This window comes from Aptenodytes patagonicus, chromosome 6 (assembly GCF_965638725.1).
Source record: "Aptenodytes patagonicus chromosome 6, bAptPat1.pri.cur, whole genome shotgun sequence".
Taxonomy (NCBI): Eukaryota; Metazoa; Chordata; class Aves; order Sphenisciformes; family Spheniscidae; genus Aptenodytes; species Aptenodytes patagonicus.
Genome location: NC_134954.1, coordinates 30810511 through 30830771, shown reverse-complemented (window position 1 = coordinate 30830771; position 20261 = coordinate 30810511). Strand labels below are relative to the sequence as shown.

The following is a 20261-nucleotide window of genomic DNA, read 5'->3' as shown; positions in this document are numbered from 1 at the left end:
TGAGTCTTTGACGTGCTCTCTAAAAACAAAAGATCTAGATTATTAACACTTACTTCAAATTAATCTTGGCTAATGACCTATTCTTGAGATATATAGAACTTTGTTTTGTATGATAAGGATTTTATTTTTGATTAATTTCAAATGAATGCAGTTAGTTTTACTACTGAACCACTCCGGAAGGCAAGGAGTTTACATCCAAATTTTTGACTTCCTAACAGGTGCACAATATCAGGTTGGCATTTGGGTACCTTCTCTGAGGTGTTGCCAGTTTTATATAGTATTGTGTTCACCATACCTGCATGGGTAATTTTTCCTGACTTCTTTTTTTTTTGTTGTTGTTCTTGGTTTTGCTCAGATTGGTTTCTTACAATAAATTCTGCATCTTGGTTAAGACTGGCCCAGTGTTTCTTTTCCTAATTAGAATGGGCTTATGCATAGAGGAAAGGCGAGATTAAAAAAAACAAAAAGAGGAGTTGTTGTGCTACAGAAGCAAATATGCAGCATTATGTTTTTAATTTTTAATATTTGTTATTTAATGTAAGTGATGCTCAGAACACTGCCAAAATCGCTCCCACAGCAATACTTTCCAGTTGATTGGTGTGAGTAACATGCAGGTCTGTTCTTAACATTGTGAAGGTCTTCCAAAGGCTCGGGGTATTTTCAGAAATTTGATGTAAAGCTTTATTTTCCTCACTTGGTGTGTCTCAAGAACTATAAAATCCTTAGCATGGCTTTAGTCTCTGCCAAATGTGAGCTTTGTGTATTGTTATAGGGTGTTATTTCTAGCCTCCTTTAATTTCTAGATATTACACTGTAATTAGGATGAGGATTTTAGTTTTTTTGGTTCACCAAAGCTTTGGTAATTCTGGGATCGGAGGCTGGGAGCTGCTCTTCTGACAGCTGTGATAGTCTGAGAGTTAGTTCTCCCAGCTACTTGGCAGAAAGCAAAGTTTGTTAGTCCCCTGTTAGCAGACAAGAGGGTGAGTGAGCGGAGGAATGTTGGGCATGTGGGAATCAGGTATTCTGGACGAGAAATCAGCGTACTTTGGGGTTGATGGGGTTAAATTGGACTTTGTCAAGCTTTAAGAGATCTTGGTGCTTAAAATAAATTCAAGCAGGCTGGCTTGTGCTTACCAACATGCTCAAACAAATTTGATTTTTTTTTTTTTTTTTTTTTAAATTTGGCTAAGCTTGCTTTGAAACAGCAGCGGCACGCAGAGTCCTGGGGTGGCTGGGGCTGGAAGGCACCTCTGGAGGTCACGCATAAGCAGGGCTGGCTTGAGGTTCAGTCGGGTGATGAAATATGTGGATATCCTGCCCATAGCGCCTGGAGGAGAAGAGTCTAGCAAGAAGAGGGGTTGCAGTTTTTCCCTTCCCAGGTTTTCCTCTGCCTTTTAGAGGGGGTCTGTATTTCCTCAGTTTGTCCTGCCTTTCACTGGCTCTGCATGCTCAAGGCACACTGTCCTCGCTCCTTGTGGGAAGGTGCATGCTGGGGACAGGTCTCAGTCCATCGCAGTTGGGTGGAGATGCTGTCGGTGGAGCGTGGGGCTGCGGTACATGAGTGGCACTCCTCTTGTCTGGGGGATGCCTGCAAATGTGAGATGGATGCTCAGTAGGCTTCTGTAAGCAAAGGTTGGCTAGTGTTCTGACTGCCTGCAAAATACTCAGCCTTGTCTACTTTAAGACAGGAAAAACAGCAGCAGAACGGTGGTGCCCAGTTGTGGCACGGTAAGTGATTGTGGTACCCTGTAATATTCCTCCAAAAATACTGGTGAAATAGGGGATTGTGGGCATCAAGTCAGCCTGTTCAGCAGGCCGAGTTGTGACTCTGAAACTGTTAATGCGGCCTGGTCACAGTTGGGTTTTCTTGTTGCAAAATGTTACACAGAGCATTATGGACTATTCCAAATAGTTACTTAGGATTCTGGTTAGATTTAAAAGTTAAATTAGTATTCTCCCGGTTGTCGAGATTGACAAGAACAGTGTTAAAAATGGGAAGAAATGGGTGTTAACGGGCATGCCAGGATCAGGTTGCAAATGCACTTTTATCTCTGCGGGGAGCCAGCTGGGTCTGGCTGGACTCATGGATTCGGCTCATTGACAGCTCTGGTGGTGGCGGCTGGGGTTGGGAGAGCCTGTGGGATGCGTCTCCACCCTCCTCTCCTTCTGGGAACCTCTCACTGGGTCATCTGTGATGCCTTTGTATGCAGTCAAGTAGTTGCTTTGGGGTATTATAGCTTTCGTGTTGCACAAAACTATTTTTACAGCATTCAGACCGCAGACTGGCCTTGGAAGTAGTATAGATAGTTCCTCTGAAAACTATCTGCTGTATCTCCATTGACATGGACAATCTATACCACATAGGCCCGCTATCGTTAGCTGGCAAGCTGAAAGCTGGCTAGACTTCAAGTGCGTTGTATTTCTGTGCATGTTGGAAAACATATTATGCATGTGCTTATGAAGAGCAAGAGTTTTTTGTGAAATGACTAACTTTTCTTATAGGACCAAAGACCACAATGCTTCGTCTAGCTGTAAAGTTTTTCCCTCCAGACCCGGGTCAGTTGCAAGAGGAATATACTAGGTAAAGTATTTTTTGAAGTATTTGATTTGCATTACCTACTGAAACAAAAGGCAGGTAAGAGTAGGAGGACATTGCATCTGTTTCCAACCAAAACTTACGTTGAAGATGAGTGAAATCAGTGTCACAGTTTTAGCACACACAGTTTTGGCAATGAATGTTATTGGAAAAAATATTTTTCAAAACAGAAAACACTGCAGGTTAAGGCTTGCCAAACATCAGTGTCAAGAGGCAGGGTATAGAGGAAATACTCATATTTATAAACAGTACCTGTATAAAATAATCAGTATATATTTTAATAAACGATTTATCATTTAAACTTCCAAAGCCCACACTTTAAGTATTCTGCAACTAGCAAACATGTTTTACTGTTTTTGTCTATTTCTGGAGTATTTATTGTGGAATTCTGGTCTGTGCTTAGAGCTCTAGGTATTTCATAATGCTATTAATGATATGTACACTTTATTGTGAGTGTCTTGAAGAAACCAAGATAGCTCAGCCATATATGCAGAAAACAGAGCATACTTTATAGAAGTCTTTAATACATACTTACAGTACTTTAAAAAAAACCCTCCACATTCAAAATGTATACCTTTTATTATCTTTTTGCTTCAAGAATGTGATACATAATGTTTTAAAATTAATTCTTCTTTAAAAAAATAAATTACTGTTCTCTTTCAGGGTGTAATTCAGTAAAGAATATTGATCAGTCTGTCAGTTCAAAGGTTTATAGTAATGAGTTGTTGCCTATTTACTGGAGTCCTTATTGCGCCTTCTTTCAAATAAAAAGCAAAGCACAAAAGACTTGCCAGGATTACATTCATAAAAATATATTAAAATTAGGTTACTAAATCAGTCCTTATCAGCACACTTTCAAGGCTGCCACATTTTTCTTCTAGCCTTGTATGTTTTGCAGGCAGCTTATTACTTATACAAAACTGTTAAACAGAAGTCTATTCCTCTTTAGCAACTGATTTGGGAAATACTTTAGTTAAATGAGTATAGTGTTATAAGAGAAGGAAATTTAATTTCTTACTGTCTTTGTAGGCTGCTAACATTATAGTCCTGGAAAATACAACCACTGGGTAAATTAATTGAGTGCTAGCAGAAACGTTCATTATTTTTCCTAGCAAGATATTGGAATCAGTGATGTTCTCCCATCCTTGTTCTAACAGATAAAATCACTTGAAGTGTTCATTAAGTTTCTTTCTAGCTAAAAATTACAGCTGCTGTATTACTTCACAAATCAAACTTGTTAAAAGCATGGTTCTCCTTCTGCTTCCTTGTTCCTGTGTGTTCATTTATGCTGATAAATTGCACTGGATTAGTCACAGGTTGTTTGGTTTGATTTGACTGTCCTTGGTAGCAACACTTCTGTGTTATCTTGTTTTTGGAGAGAGGAATAATTGGAAGATGCTGGTTTTATAAAATACTGCTCAGTCGTTTTACTGTTCTTTCACATGTCAATGTGGTACTTGTAACTCCAGTACTTGTAACTCTCTCTCAGGTACCTGTTTGTGTTACAAATCAAGAGAGACTTGGCAGAGGAACGACTGACCTGCAGCGACAATACGGCCGCTCTTCTGGTCTCTCATCTTCTGCAATGTGAGTATCTCAACTGTGGTGACATCGGGTGATGTTGCCATTGCTAACCCCAGTTAAATAGCATACAGAAGCTTTTGGTAACTAAAAGCATTTTCCGTCTCATGGTAATCCCTTCTGTACGTGTAGTAAACCCATTGATTTTGAACACTGGGATTATCATCAGGGCTAGCTGTGGTGAGGAGCAGCTGGTACTTATGTATGAGATAACTTTGGCTTCATGGAGACTGTATGAATCCAAACCCTTTGCATGTTGTCTGTTTTCCCTGATTCTGCAAACTGGGTCACTAATACTCCTCATCTTCCAGACAGCTGCTCCCGTCTGCCTCTGTGCTTCCTTGGCTTCATTTCTCAATTCCCCTGTGGCTGGGGGGAGATAAGTGTATAGAGACTGGGCTGAAATAAAACTAGAAACGTACCAGAACAAGTTCAACAGTAGGGTTGTCAGCAGCTTTCCTCCTTGCTGGGAGTGCAAATGGAAATGGGAAGCAATTGACTTGGAAGCTCTCCATGTTGCTGCTCGCTCAGTCTGTAAGCGCCTAAAGAACTAAAAAAGTGGCCTTTAAGATGAGCAGGTTGAAAAACTTTGGGAAATACGTTCAAATCAGACACCAAATCAGTTCAAGCAGCAGCCAAATGATATAGTGTTTACAAATCTGTAACCTGAGCTGCAGAAATGGGTTTTTGTGCCTCCTTGCTGGTTTGAAACAAAAGCTGTTAAATGATACCTCTTCACATGTGCACTGCTAAATAGTTATTAGTTATATAATTCTGCACTGTAATATAATAATACAATTATAATAGTTATGGTGATTTTATTGGAAGAGCAAATCTATCTTGTGTGTGTGTGCCATCAGTGAGTGACACAATTAAAATTTGCTCATGATTTTCCAGTTTAAGTTCTGCACTCCACAGTGCGGTGTGGAACTGGTGAGCAAATCTCAGGGTCTGGTCTTGCTTAGCTTGCTTCTACCCTACTAGAAAATTAGAAGTGAGAAAGAATATGATTATTTTTAACATAATTATTTTACGAAAGTGCCTTTCAATTTTTTTTTTCTTGTTGTTTCATATGCTGGCTTGATTTTAAACAGGATATTGCTGTGTTCTTTTTAAGAACAGCTGCCTTGGATGAGATTATTAGTTCACTTAGTCCACTCTCCTTTCGCTGATGGTAGTTGATAGCAGATGCTATGGGGAAAGCCCTCAGAAATGGAGCAAGCATATGGTGATTCTTCCTTTGCTGCATTCATCTAGTAATCTTTGTATGTGGCCTTTCTAAGTCAAAGATTGACTCTGCATCTCTTTGTTTAATTGCCTTTGGTGAACTTTGCTTCCATGCATTTGTCGAACTTTTGAATTTGCTTATATTTTTGGCATCCTTCCATGAAAATGAGCTTCACAGCTTAGTTTTTGGGAGGTTTGTAGGCTAACTTATATCCTTTTGTCTTTTTAAAACTTTTGCATTTTAATTTAATATTGTAACTTCATATTTTATTATCAGAAAAAGTAAATAACTTTTTAAAAATTTATTCAACTTGTAATTTTTATATATGTCTGCAGTATGTTCTGCCTGCCTCATGCTTTTCTTTTCCAAGCCCAAGACTTCTGGTCTTTTCATGTCTTATCAGATGGAAGCTGTTCCACACTTTTGATTCATGCTTTTTTCTTCTGTAAATCTCTTCCTAAATCCACAGCGTCATTTCTGAAAGGCGTGAATATGTGAAGGGGAGACCAAAACTCAAGATGTAGGTGCTGTGGGGATTTATAGTCAACACCACTTTCTCTTTTTGCTATGTATTTATTTTTGGACAATTCCTAAAATCTAGTTTGCCCTCTTCCCAAGTAGGCTTGTCCTTAACTATTTCACATATATTTTGGAAAATTAAATTGAAATATGCTGGTTTGGTATGAGGTATCTGTAAGGAAGAAATGTTTAGACCACCTCACAGATCTTCTACAAGTCTCACATCTTTCACCGTAAAGACGTCTAAATTTTCCAAATGATGTTCAAATACTGCTATAATCCCCAGGAAGTCTGCTTGGGATAAATGTGGGTGTTTTGTAAAATGAAGCTGGATACAAAGTGTAATGCAGAAATGTGAAGCACTTAAAGGAAAATACGTTCTGGCTCTTGGGGTCTCTGTAATTCCTTACCAAGTATTTTCTGTCATTGTTCCTTTTCCATTGTTTGTTCTTACTCTAACATTTTTTTGTTTTCTGTAATAGCCGAAATAGGGGATTTTGATGAATCAGAGGATCGAGAACACCTTAAAACAAACCAGTATTTGCCAAACCAGGAAAGAATTGAAGGAAAGATTCTGGAGTTCCACAGGAAGCATGTGTGAGTGAGGATTAACGTATACCCCTAATGTATACTCCTGGGGAGCAGATGGACTTGTTTGGTGGAGGTCGAGCACGCTGCACAATAGGATGACGTTAAGATTGTATAAGTTAAACACCGTTTACATCTAACAAGAAAAGTTGGATGTAGCAATAGTTACATAGTTAGGACAGAGTTGTTGGGCAGTAGTTTTTCTCAAGTGATTTTTCAGTGTACCTTTAATAACATACCAAAGAAAGCTATCATGAGCTTGTAATAATGGTTTTGGGCAAAATAATTCTTCAGAATTTCCAGTCCACAGAGTTTAAGTTCAGCTTGCCGTCAAATGCATAGGTCTTGCTTTTGTCTAAATAATGAGAAATCAGTTGCATTGTACTCATTCTGTACTCATTAAGTATGAAGAAAATGGAGAAGGATGAAGGGAGTGGGGGAGAAATAACTTTCATCAGAATTTATGCAATACCTTAACTTACAGCTGGAGTATTTTTGAAATAAGTAAAGTTTATTAGGGACAAAGAAACTATATATCACATCTATAAAATTAATTCCAACACGCAGTCAGGAACTGCAGAAACGAATGCTTTATTATTTGAAATGCCCACTTCTCCCACTGTGCATGTTCAGTGTACAGTAAGGTCATGTGTTTTACAATCTAATCTGGCTGGTCTTAAAATGTGAAGGTCTACTCGGTGTGTGCAGTGTAAAATATTTTGATAAGAAGAAGGATTTGGAGCAGACAGTTGACATGGTGCTCGTGAAAGAGAAGTCAACCTACAGGGTGGCTCTGTTGTGACCAAAATACTACTTGGAAGATCAGGGTTTGCATTGCACAATCTGTATTTGCCACAGCTTCGTTCTTTTATGCTTTTAAGCAATGTTAATATCACTGAGAATTTTCAGACTATTACCTGCCATAATGGTCCTAACCTCGCTTGTGCAGTTCTCAAGTTAAATCAAGAGAAGGTGTTTGTTAAAATGGTGACAGAGGTTTGATTTCACCCGATAGGTCTTTCTTTTCTGTAATTTTTGAGACCTTGCCTATTAGGATTTAGCAATTTGAAGTACATTAATTAGTTGTGAATATCCACACCACAGTTCATTGTGCATGGTTATGTGTTATAATCCAAATACTGTATTAGAAATTTAAATTTTCTTTTTGCTCTGTGTGGGTAAACTTGGGGATTATTGCCGACTGACTTTCTTTTAAGACAGAACAAGGAGGTTTTTCAGGGCAGCATCTGTGTTTAAGGCTAAGACATATCCTGTATTATTAGAAAATCAGTTCCTGACAATTTCAATAATTAACTATTTGCTTTTTATGATGACTCATTTTCAGTTGTACTGAAATTATTGGTACTGATGGAATTTAATCTTTGTCGATTCTTGATGAAGTCAGGTGTTTGTTACTTTTTTTTTGCTTTTGAACCTTTGAGGTGCATGTGGAGAAGATGAAGGAACAAACTAAATGTTGTTTTGCAGTAATTTTGAAGTAAATTAAAATGTATGCTAGAATTCTTCACCTTGGGAGAAGGTAGCTGAGGGAGAGAAACCATTAATTGCACAGAAATATTTCATTATTTTTCTTATGTCTTAAGAAAAGTGCTGAAACAATTAGGCAGTAACTTCAAAGCAAATTAAAAGAAAAGGAGGAACATCCTTTTCATACAACTCGTAACGACATTGTGAAACTTACCGCTGCAAGATGCTGTGGAGTCTAAAGCTACAAATGGCTTCATGAAAAGGTTTGATGACATCATGCAGTATAGGCTGATGGCTTTCACATTTGAGATGAAATGTGTGATTTTGTAGTTCTGGGATAAGTACATCCAGACCATGCACAGAACAGCCCTTTGTTAATACGTGCCTGGATCCGATTGAGTTGCTTCTGCTTGTGGGGAATTTTCTTGGTGTACTTTTCTTGATGGAAAGGTCGTGACTGTCTTCTGAGTGAGTCAGGGACTGGTAATCTTATTAATTAGGTTTGAGCTTTTTTAAAACAAATTACTTCTAATCGTTCTTTACAGTAAGGAAAGTTTGTATTTTTGCCTGTCAGGAAGAAGTCAGAGGAAGGTTAGCAGGAAAAGATTCCTTGCTTCATAAGTGTACTTTTCATTAGTTTAATGAGAATTGCATCTAATACAGCCATATTATTAAAATGATTGCAAATCTTATTTTAAAGCAATGTCTTAGAAGTTACATTCAAACCACAATAAGATTAAAAGCTGAGGCATGTGGTTAGAAAAGGTTACAATCAAACGTTAGTGATACCTGAGTACCTTGGATGCATGTTTTAAATCCCCCCTGTGCCTTTGGAAAAAATTGTGTTGAAGAGATGTAATTTTGGAAGCACTGCAATCCTAAAAATAGCTGTGACTTCCTTACACGTCTCTTCTCTCTTCCCTTGCCCAGGGAGTATTGGTCACCCTTTTCCATTTTTAGTAGGAGTTGTGAAGGTCCCATGTTTTCTCAGAGTTTAGACACATTTTTCCTCATTTCTGTTCCAAGGAGCAAGTGGGAGTATGGATCTTGGGTGTTCATCTCCTGCCTGGTGATGCACAGTGCGGTTAAACAGACAAAATGCTGCTCTCTCTCATCATCCTTGTGCGTCATATTTTTATTTTTGCGTTTTATTTTCATTTTTTATTCCCTTCAGTTGACCTTATTATTCCCCCACTTACCTTTAGCAGACTGGTATTTTCTTCCACTGATGATTGCTTTTGATAGAGACTTCTCATATAAACAGAGCCTCCAGGAAAAGAAACCCGTTTCTGGCAGGATGGCTTATCTCCAGATTGCTACTGCATCATCTTCTTTCTGCCTCAGTTTTCCTTCTTTGCAGCCCTTGCTTTGCCTTGAACACACTTACTCATACGCCAGTTTACAGGGGGTTTCTGTGTCATATCAACCCGGGAGCATCGATTTGGCTTTCTCGGGCTGGAGTTGCAGCAGGACGCCTTCCAGCGCCGTGCGTGAGTTGGGGGAGCAGGAGGGTGCTTATGCCTTTGCAGAGGGTGCTCAGTCTCTTTGGATGACGCTATGGAGTGTCTCTTCACATTAGAAAGTTGTGGTTTGATTATTATTTTTTCTTTAATTGCTTCACCGTAGCTATTAGAAGTGGTAGAAGAACACAAAGCTGAATAAAACAGATCTGTGTATCCAATCCATTCTGTATCAAAAGAAGAGAAAATATATTGAGAATGTTGTATTCAGAAAGATGGGAATTGAAAGCTTATTTTCTATTAAATATCCTTTAATTTTTTTCTTTCACTTTGACAAATACTTTCTTTTACTTACAAAAATATAGAAATATGGTTTTTATATTTAACTTTGCAAATGTAGTAACAGTAAACAGGATGAGTTATGTTTTTGGTATAGCATGTTACTTAGTTGCTTCAGCAAGAGCCTGAATTAACTTTACTTATTTTATTTCTATAGTTTATTAAAAAAAAAAAAGTTTATATTTTGAAGATGGTGTATCAGTGGTGGTGCAGTTAAATACTGGCACCCCACACATTCAAAATGCAATGTTTACTACCTTCCTGCAAGTAGTGTGAGTAGAATATTTGCTGCAGGGTGAGTGTAGTCCAGAATTAAACATAACATAATTTGCTTGTGTTCAGATGGCTGTGGGTTTTTTGTGTGTACATACATAAATCAGGAAAGAAATAGAAGATTTAATAGATTTATATTTACGTTTACTGTTATCCCTCATGTCCTTTCACAACTTGTTAGCTTAGTTGCCCATGATTTAAATTCTTTAAATTGTTTGTAAATTAGAAAAACTATCACTTTAGGTTGCTACATAGTCTAACCAATTTCTACACATGCAGCGTTTTGACACTTCATCTTTAAAATTCTATATTAATCACTGGTTTTAAACGCTCTGTAAATCACCTAACAGTTAACAGCATTTATTTTAAATCGATCGCCCTGATTGCAATATGAATATTGTAACACACTCCCAATATTTGTCTAGATGGACGTATGTAAGGAACCTTTACACTAAAACCTATTGCATTGACACCAGTTTTTGCTGGAAGATACTTGTAATATATAGTCTGTTGTCCATTGACCTGGGGAAGATTAAGTAGATTTATCTGCTTAATGGATGAACAAAATTAGACCAGATTGTTTTCAGGCTGGCCTGTGCAGCTTAGTCTGCAGCAAACATCTGAGGGTAATTACTCTGAAACTGCTTCTCATTTGTAACCGTTTGGGGTGCCGTGTGAGCTGCCTGGCATCACTCCCGGCTTTCCCCACTCAAGGCTCTTCTTCCTTCTTTGGTAGGTACAGGCAGGTTGTGCGCATGAGAACACTCTTAAAATTACTTTTTTTTTTTTTTTTTAATCTTTCTGAGATGTGCTGTGCTTTGGATCATATCTAATGGAATGTAAAATAACTGTCAGTGGTTCTGCATCAGTTATACTGGACTGTTCATGAAGAATTTTTAGTACTATATAGCTCCAATTTTCTAGTTGCCATTTTATCCTAATTTTCATTTCCCTTCCCTTCCAACCCCACTTCCCAACCTCTGGCAACCTTAGCATCCTCTTTAAAAGACAAAGCACCACTTTCATTCTTAATGTCACTCTGTTCAGGAGAATTATAGCAGGAATTAGTGTGGGTGGGAGCTACACACAGTGCTCTTAGAGTGTAACTCGGGAAGCTGTAGCCAAAATTAATATTTATGATCTACCTTTTTTGTCTTGTATGTGTTTAATAAACAGGAACCATGGTACTTCAGCTATTTTGGCTCAGTTAAGGAATCTGTGGAAGAAATGCTAGTAACACTTAAAGCCAGTATAAAACCACTTATTCCAGCATTACTCATTTCAGTAAGGGGAAGAGAAATCTGCTTTACCAGTTTAAGCTCTTAGACATAACTAGTACGTGTGGTGGTATCACGGGTAGAAATGCAACTACAAGACTCTCTATGTAGTTTGGCATTTCTTTTTCCATTTGAAATGAGATTTTTCTTCCTGTGTTTGTTCTTTACAATCCCTTTACACGTACACGGTCATATAATACTGACGTTTGGATAAGGTTGGAATATGGACTGAACTAGTAAAGTTAGGAACTTCACTGAATCCCTGCTTTTTCCAGTTGGCAAAAAAAAAAATTTTGGATTTCCTGTCATAGTGGTTTAGATTTTTATTTTTTCCCCTCCAGAATGAATAAGGCAATAGAAGACCATTGAAAACCTATCATCAAATGTATGTGCGTTCAGGCTTACTTTCTCAGTGCACTTTTTTGTGTGTGTGTTTTAGTCTAAGGAGCATTTTACTAAGAATCAAAGAAGCATTGTTTCTTCTAACAACTTCCATTTTAAAAATGTTAGCATACTAAATAAGTTTCATAATAACACTCTGAATTTTAGAGACAGTTCCTACATGCAGTTCATATCATCATCCCTGTTTCTGATAAATTCAGATGTAATAATCATTCACTTTAATATTCTCAAGTTATATTTAAAAGAAATCTATATGGAGCAAAAAAGTTGTTTAATCTAAAACATGACTATAGGTAGGTAGAAGGGAGGTATTTTTAGAGAGCATGCCTAGAAAGGCAAGTCAGGGTAGCAGGAGAATTTATTTAGTACTAATGTTGTGGTTAGCACTACATAGTACACGAAAATAGATCTTGCTACAAATAGCTATCTATTTTAATGAAATGAAATACAGATTTATGGAAGGAAGACCATTTCTTGGAAAACAGGATTTTTAAAATTTGTCTTTGACTATGCGTGCAGGAATCTAATCTGGTTTCAGCCCTAGTTGGTGTAAATAGAATAATCAATTTTTATCTCCTTTGTCTTCCTTGTACCATTACATTTATCCTAGCAAACTTGCACGTTGCAGGAACAAATCAATCAATGCACTAGATCATAGGTGGCTCATGCAGCACTTGCTTGGAAGTAATGTCATATTTATTATTTCTAATCATTTTCAGTGGGGATGCAGGGGTCACATTATACAGCTGTGGCTGAAGCAGCCTCACCAGTCCTAGTGCCCCAGCAGGTCCTGTGCTGCTTGTGTTTCTGTGCAGTTAGCACAGGAGAAGGGTCTCCTGCCTTAGCTAGTCCTCCTGGACCCTATTTATGCCTAAAATTGTCCAGTAGTGTTGTCTTGCATTATGTTTTTAGTTCAGAGACTACCTGAGTCAGGTGACAGGCTTATGTTTGTCATAAGGGCGTTTTTACTTTGCAGCGTAATTGGGGCACGTACAGTAGCAAGAACTCCGGCATTTCCACGGCAGCATTTGTTTGTTCTTGGAATCTCCTAAACGCTCCCTCAGGACCCCTGAACTGATGCAGACAGTTTTGACTTGTAGGGAAAAGGTCTTGTCAATACAAGTACCAGTGCTTCACTAGATCATTTCAAGGCTTGTGAAATTATATATTTTGGGGTGGTCCATATTTTGGGGTCTTGGCCCTCGCGTGTCTTGGTGGCATGAGAGCTCTGCACCGGCTTCTGTGTCCTGGGCAAGAGGTGTTTCAGGCACTGCATCTCTCCTGCTCTGTGGGGGCTTTGTCTTCTCTGCGCTGGCTCTGCTGGTGAGCCCGGATGCATGGGCTGTGGGCACTCCTCCTGTTCCTGAAAGCTAGCTGAAAAATGGACTGTAATCCAGTAAGCTCCCCCTCGTGGAGAAAAATGGGGGGGGGGGATGGACAAGGGGGGGGAGAAAAAGAAGATACAGGACTGTTTTGTCATGCAGGAAAACAAAATGTCAGTTGTTTGTCTTCAGCAAACTTGTGGAGAAATAAATGAAGGCTGAATCTGTGACTGGTGTGTGCCAGAGTCTGTAATAGTCTCTGTATTGCTTGCTTGGACTTTGTGCACACTCAAAAAGGAGATGCTCCATGTGTGTACATCTTCCTCCTGTTCTCAAAGTCATTTCAACAGCAGATGATACTTCAAAAACTATTTTAAAAATCTTTCTCTGGATTCCTTGGCAAGGAGGAAATCATACAGCCAAAGACTGGGGGAATGCGTTGTACCCCTGATAGTACTAGCGTAATAATTCTGATGTAGTCCTGAAACCCTACCTGAAATGGGTCATTCTGTTGCAGTATTTGCTTTGTTTCTATCCTGCTGGCTGTGCAGCTCTTTCGTCTCTCACTTTTTATCTAGTTAATGTTAATGTGTACACAAGCAAGCAGAAGAAGGAGCATTGTGGATTGAATTCCGATTTGTTCAACTTTATTGTTTCTAAACTGAAAAAGCTCTAAACTAGTTAACATTTGTTTCAGTGCCTCTGTCTATGGAATGCATTTTAGGTTGGTCATCTGCTGTTGCATATTGCTCCTATTACAAAAGTTTCAGTGTAATACTTAACTTGGAGTGAAACTGCCCAACTAGATGAGATAGAAAATTCTCATTTAGTGCCAGAGTTAAGACTTAAGTGCATTAGCCATGTTGGCAATATTGTAGAATCAGATTGTTCTTAAAACTTTATTTATTTTTCTTCCTCACTATAGGGGTCAAACTCCTGCTGAATCAGACTTTCAAGTGCTTGAAATTGCTCGGAAACTGGAGATGTATGGCATCAGATTTCATCTTGCATCTGACCGTGAGGGCACCAAAATTAATCTAGCTGTTTCACACATGGGTGTGCTGGTATTCCAGGTAAGGCAGGGAGGGCGGACTGGGTACGTGTGTCTGTCTTTCCATTACCACATCCTGGGAGTAAGTCTCTTGTTTTAACCTCAGGTGTCTCTGATGATTTTAAAACTTAGCACATTTTTATGGTCAAGGGAGTGTCATTTAAGCCCCCAAAATAGTTTGGTGCAGTTTGCCTTTGTTGGTGCAGAGAGAACAGCATCAAAACCCACAAAACCAACAGTGACACCAAAGTAGAAGGTTTTTTGTTGTCTGTTTGAAAGTTACGTATGTGTTCAGAAAAAATGCTCAATTCATTTGGTACCACCCTGGAACAGGTCTGTAATTCTGGAATTTTGGTTCGGTTTCCCTTGTTTTAATGTTACAGTGTATTTTTGCTGGGATAACATTGCTCATAGAAGTGCTGTTTCATTGAAGTGATTGGACCAATTAGAATTACTACTTTTGTTGTAGTAAATAAGCGACTCGATGATCAGAGTTCTGTTTATGAATGCAATCATATTATTTTCTTCCCCCCATAACACACAGGCAGATGACCTACTGAAATATTTCCATTTGGGCACTCATTTTCTGTTCAGTGTCTTACCTGTTCTTCTGTTACTGTGGGGCAGCTTCTCTTTGGAGATGCATCAGCCACTGCGGTCCTGCAGTTCCTCTCAGTCCTCCCTAGTGGCCTCTCAGCCCCTGAGGTTTCCATCATTTCAGATCATTTGGGTCTTTCTCTTGAAGTGCCATTTTTAATCTCCCTTTTCTTATAGAGGGCGACAGGAGAATTGCTGCGGTAGGGAGTGCTGATGGTGTCCTTCCCCGAGGCTTTGGGAGTCAGTGCTACCGGGAGGGGAGGGCTGATGTAGGGCAGCAGGGTGAAGGCAAGAGCCTGGTTTTAGTCCGGTTTTAGCCAAATAAGCAGGCTTGTGAGCGAGAGAGCTTGGCAGGATTTCTTGCGTGTGTGGCAGGTACTCCTCAGTATATTGAACTGCCAAATTAGAAAAATTGGCTTGGAGGAGTGTGTCTAGAGTTCTGTCCAGAGGAAAAGGAAAGCATGTTAAATAAAATGAAACCCTCATCTTGCTCATACCATAAAGTATCCTGAATATCGATGGGATTGAAACGTTCCTTTCCCATTCAGTTTTCTAGGTTTTCATTCAGTTTTCTAGTGTCTGTGCAGACAGACATTGCACACTTGTAGCTATCCCTGTACTGAAAGATAAAATTGTTTAAGGGAATATTGTCACTAGAAATAAAAATCCAACAGAATGGGTTGGGGGGGTGGTGTGTGTGTATGTGCATGTCTGTATGCCCACAACAGAATTTTGTTTGCTGCTCTTACTTCTGAAATTTTTGCCAACTTCTAACTATTATCATTTTAATTCAGGGTAATACGAAAATCAATACCTTCAACTGGTCAAAGGTCCGTAAACTAAGCTTCAAGAGGAAAAGATTTCTTATTAAACTCCACCCAGAGGTCTGTGTAAGTTTTGCTGTAATAGTAGGCTGGTCACTGTTGGAAAAAAATATGTATACTTAATTTTATTATGAAAAATTCTAGAGTTTGTAATTTTATAAAACAACTTCAGCAGGGTAGGCTTGGCTTCATCATTCAAGTCAAAATCTTTCCTTTCTCACCCCAGGTCTGTCATCTCAGATTTTTAGATTTCGTGTATCAGCCTCAGCTTATCCTTGACATAGGCATACACACGTGTAAATGTAAGATAGGAGAAAAAAAAACCAAACCAAGTATTTGGTGCATCCTGTCTCAGTACTCTATTCTGAAAAAGTTACATTTAATATTTCCCTTAGATATAAATGGGGGTTAACGCTCTCATGAACGCTCTGATCCATTATTGTCAAAATGAACTAAGGTAACTTAAGCATTGAAATAGTAAACCTCTGTTGTTTAGGTGAAAGTGTGTTAGGGAGTGCTTTTGGCTGTAGCTCCTTAAAAGAACCCTATAGTACACTGCTGATACAAACGGTGATTGCTTTACATGACTGTTTCCTCCAGGAACTTGTTGAATATGTGCTGCTTAAATGAAAAAATCTGGTAGAGTGTCCCTTGATTCAAATGAGAATAACCTGATATACCTCAGGAAAGAATAGATGGCTGAGTTTATATTGTTGGAGCTTAATTTTAAGGACTGTGTGATTACTCTTGCTATGGCTTTATCTTTTCTGTATGTCTGTATAGCAGAAGTGTTATTTTTCATGCTTGGCTGATTTACAGTAGATGTTTTTGATTGCATATGTCATCAAAGTTGTTGTTGCTTCCACACTGGGTGACTAGAATATGTTCAACGTAGGGTTGTATTAAAATGGGGAAAAAAAATGTTTGGACATATTATAGTTATGTGTATCAAGGAAACCTGAAGCAGGACACACTGTTTGCATGTATAGTAATGTGTCTTGCAAAGAGACCCTCAGAAATTTCATGTGATGACTGTACTCTGAAATACGCAGTATTTTCCAGTCTCATCTAAGTCTCAGGAAGTAAGACAAGCGTTGGAACTTCTAAGGAAAAAGTATTTAAAATCACTACTATTTCACTTTAAATATTTTAATTTCTTTCAGATTACTAACTTTATGATCCATATTTCATAAGGTGGATTATATTGAGCATGTTTCTAAAGTCCAAGTGAATTTTAAATGTTTTTACAGTTTCAAGGTAAACAAATATTTTTGAAAGCTATTAAATTATTTAAACTGCATTCAAAATCACTTCCATTGCTTTAAGGCATATGAGAAGTGACTTAGCAAAATATTGCATCTCACTGGAGTTCAGCCTCTTTGTTGGCACTTATTTGTACTCTCCTTTTCTCCTCCATTGCCATTTTATGTGCTACTTTGCTTTTGTGTTTTGTTCCCAGGGCCCATATCAAGATACATTGGAGTTTCTTTTGGGAAGTAGGGATGAGTGTAAAAACTTCTGGAAAATCTGTGTTGAATATCACACGTTCTTTAGGCTCTTTGATCAGCCAAAGCCAAAGGCTAAAGCAGTGTTCTTCACCAGAGGGTCATCATTCAGATACAGGTAGGGAGAAACATAACAGATTTATTAAAGCTGAATTCCTTATATAGTAGAAAATGAGATCAAAAGGAAGAAGTATTCTAAAGTCATTCCATCTGTAATTCTCATCCACTGTGTTTCATAACGTTTGTACTTTTGTGGGTTCACAGTGGACGAACACAGAAGCAACTAGTGGATTATATTAAGGACAGTGGGATGAAGAAAACCCCATATGAAAGGTAAGTACAAATAGTTGTGTATGGTGAAATCTAGTTGAGACGTTCACAGTGCCCTTATTTCCTAAATTTCAGTGTTTCTAAATGAAGCTTGGAGGCATGCTCACTTGCTGACCTCTCAGTTAATGAGGTCTACCTCAAACTTAAGGTAACTGAACTAAATTAAAAAAAATAATTTTGTGATGATGTAAAGAAGCTTAGGAAAGTTTCAGTATTGCATTTTAATGTCTGTGGACAACGTGTGACTTAGCCATGTAAAAGTTCAGTATGTTTCGAAGATTCACTGAAATTAGTGAGGACTTGTCTGTATGTCACTGTAGCTATGCAAGCAGCCAGTGGCAGAGCACATAATTGAACTTGGGATCTGCAAGTCTGAAACTGTGACCTTAAATACACATTCATTTCTAAACATATAAATAAATAAATAAAGAATGTGCATTTTCATTCTAAAATTGTCATTTACTTACTTGACTATGAAACCATCCTGTCTACCTCTGGGAAACTCTTCATAGTCTTTCATCAGAAAGATTATAGGAACTTAATAGGAATTTTAAGAAGTTTGCATTAATATACTATTAATAAATAGTTTTAATGTCTTGGACTCCAATTGAGCTCCTTTTCTGTATGAAAGACTGATTTTCTAGTAAATTATTGACATAGAATGAATCTAACCATGAGTGTGATGCAGGATACCACTTTTTGGGGTGTAAGGTATAGAATTTTATATGCCATAAATTATATGGTTGACTGAATTGTAAGTTGTTTGTAAAATTGTTACAGATTAACTCATTCTGTTTTTGAAGCCATTCATTTGTAGATGTTTATACTGACGATGAAGAAGTTAAACTAAGTGTGCTATTTAGTCTAGTCTTCTGCCCCAAGTTGTTCTTGAGTTCTCCTTCAGTGGTATGAATGATCTGGATCTTGCTTTATTCCATTTTTTGTATGTTTCTTACTCCTGCGTTGTTTAATTTACAACTCTTGTGACTTTTTAAATCTTGAATTAGTTATTAACAAAACATGATAAAATACAGCTTGAGATGTTTCTGTTGGCTACTAGAATGGAAATAGCTGAAAGGGGAAGGGAGAAGGCTGACTCATGTCTTGGATACTCACAGGATGCTCTCTGTTTTGCAGGAGGCACAGCAAAGCCAGAGCGTCCACTTGTGCTTCGAACACCAACATGCTAAAACAGGTCAGTTCTGCAGCACTCTCGATATTGCAGTCAGGGAAGCTGACAACCAGCTTTCTGAGATGACTGTGAAGGAAGGGTGATCTGATGTGATGCGAGTGAACTGTTTGTCTGGAATTGCTTTCACTGTTTGATCTTTGTCCCTGACGTACAGTTTTTCTTCTTTCTGCGAGTGGTATCAGTTTTGATAGTTGTAGCCAATGGAGTCTAAAGTGAGGAATATTTTCCTTTTCAGAGTTCAGCTTAACTGAAAAGAAAATGTCATACTTTCTAGTATGTTGTTATTTCAGAGGATTAGTTTGTCTTCGGGTACTGTCTAAGTGGTTTCTGTGGCAGTCTGAAGTTCATTGTATAGATGCCTTCTACAATCAGTGGCAAGAAACAAGTGTTTCACCAAATGGGCTTGATTTACATGCGAGAGGTTAAGGAGGCATCACAGAATTTCACTGTCCTTGTTTTGTGTTACTTTCCCTTGTGGATGCTTTTTCAGCAGAGGCTATAAAATACATGGATTTAATTTTCTATCCAGAATTCAGGAAAAAAGATCTCGCCTCTTCACTGGGGATGCTGGATCTGTTCTGTATGCAATGTTTTATTTGCTGTAAAGTGGGCTCTTTTGAAGCATGTATTCCTTCTGCATCAGGAACTGGATGTTGCGTTTGTTTTTATCTATTATAAGACCTTTTTATGTGTTCTGTTTCTACTTTTTTCCCCTCTTAGAGTGTCCCATTCACTGAGGACTTGAGAACCCCAGGGTCTCCTGCCTCAGCAGCTGCCCCCTTCCAATCAGTTCACTCATCGTCCACTCCTCCTACAGTCCTGCCCATCTTTGCAGAAACCAGCCCTTCCTCTTTGGGCCCCCAAGCGCCATACACAAGGATTCCAGAAAAAAACACTGCAGCACCAGCAGAAGAAGTGGGGAGGAAACTGATGCAGCAGCCTGGATCTCCCATGCTCCAAGGTGTTGGGTTTGGTAGTGTTGCAGGAAACTGTAACCCTGCTTGTCCTGTTGTTAAGAGTGGTTGCGGTTTAGATCCAGATGTAGAGAAGAGTAGTAAGGAGAGCAGGGTCACTGTTTGTAAAAATGACAATGATGAGGATGACTTTACCACAGGTGTTTTCGTTGCTGAACAAGAGCATCAGCATGGCAGTCGGGGTGCCCCTCTTTTCACATTGACAAATTCACAGTTACAGGTGTCAGAGGAATTTATTGATGATGACCCAGCAGAAATTTCCTTTTTTGCTGGGGGCTCTGAGGCATTTTCATACATGTACAGTGGTTTAGAGTTAAAGGGTGGTGATTTTTCTAAGTGTGTGTCAGAGTCGCCTGGCTTAACTACAGATGCCCTTCAGCAAAATATGGTCTCTTCTCAGTCAAGCCCTGACAGGTACTCAACTGAAGCAGTAGATATGAATATGGAAGAGGAGTTTGAATTTGAAGAAGGGAGCGATTTCAACGGCAATGAGAGACCATCAGATACCTCGGAGCTGTTTGAGGTGAAGGCCCAAGCAAGTAGAATGCAAAGCCTCCTGAGCCCGTCCGAAACGAGTTCGCTCATCAACAACCGCTCCGAGAGCAGCTCTCTCAATAATTTGCCGCTGAACGGTACGTCCTCCCTGCACGCGTACAGCTCTGCAAACCATTCGGAGGCCAGTTCTATGGTGAACTTTCCTGCCTACTCGGTCCGC

General features: G+C 38.8%; 1 protein-coding gene across 10 annotated transcripts in view; it reads left to right on the top strand.

The window, feature by feature from the left end:
• The window catches only part of FARP2 (FERM, ARH/RhoGEF and pleckstrin domain protein 2), an 83673-nt gene that overhangs the window by 26386 nt on the left and 37026 nt on the right, over positions 1-20261 (top strand). For 9 of the 10 annotated variants that reach the window (XM_076341882.1, XM_076341883.1, XM_076341877.1 and 6 more), the window contains 9 exons: positions 2503-2581; positions 4086-4183; positions 6407-6521; positions 13999-14146; positions 15516-15611; positions 17005-17168; positions 17315-17383; positions 18518-18575; positions 19293-19533. In XM_076341882.1, coding sequence (XP_076197997.1) covers positions 2503-2581; positions 4086-4183; positions 6407-6521; positions 13999-14146; positions 15516-15611; positions 17005-17168; positions 17315-17383; positions 18518-18575; positions 19293-19533 — 1068 coding nt within the window. The remainder of the gene's footprint in view (positions 1-2502; positions 2582-4085; positions 4184-6406; positions 6522-13998; positions 14147-15515; positions 15612-17004; positions 17169-17314; positions 17384-18517; positions 18576-19292; positions 19534-20261) is intronic. The other variant, XM_076341881.1, reaches the window with a different exon arrangement.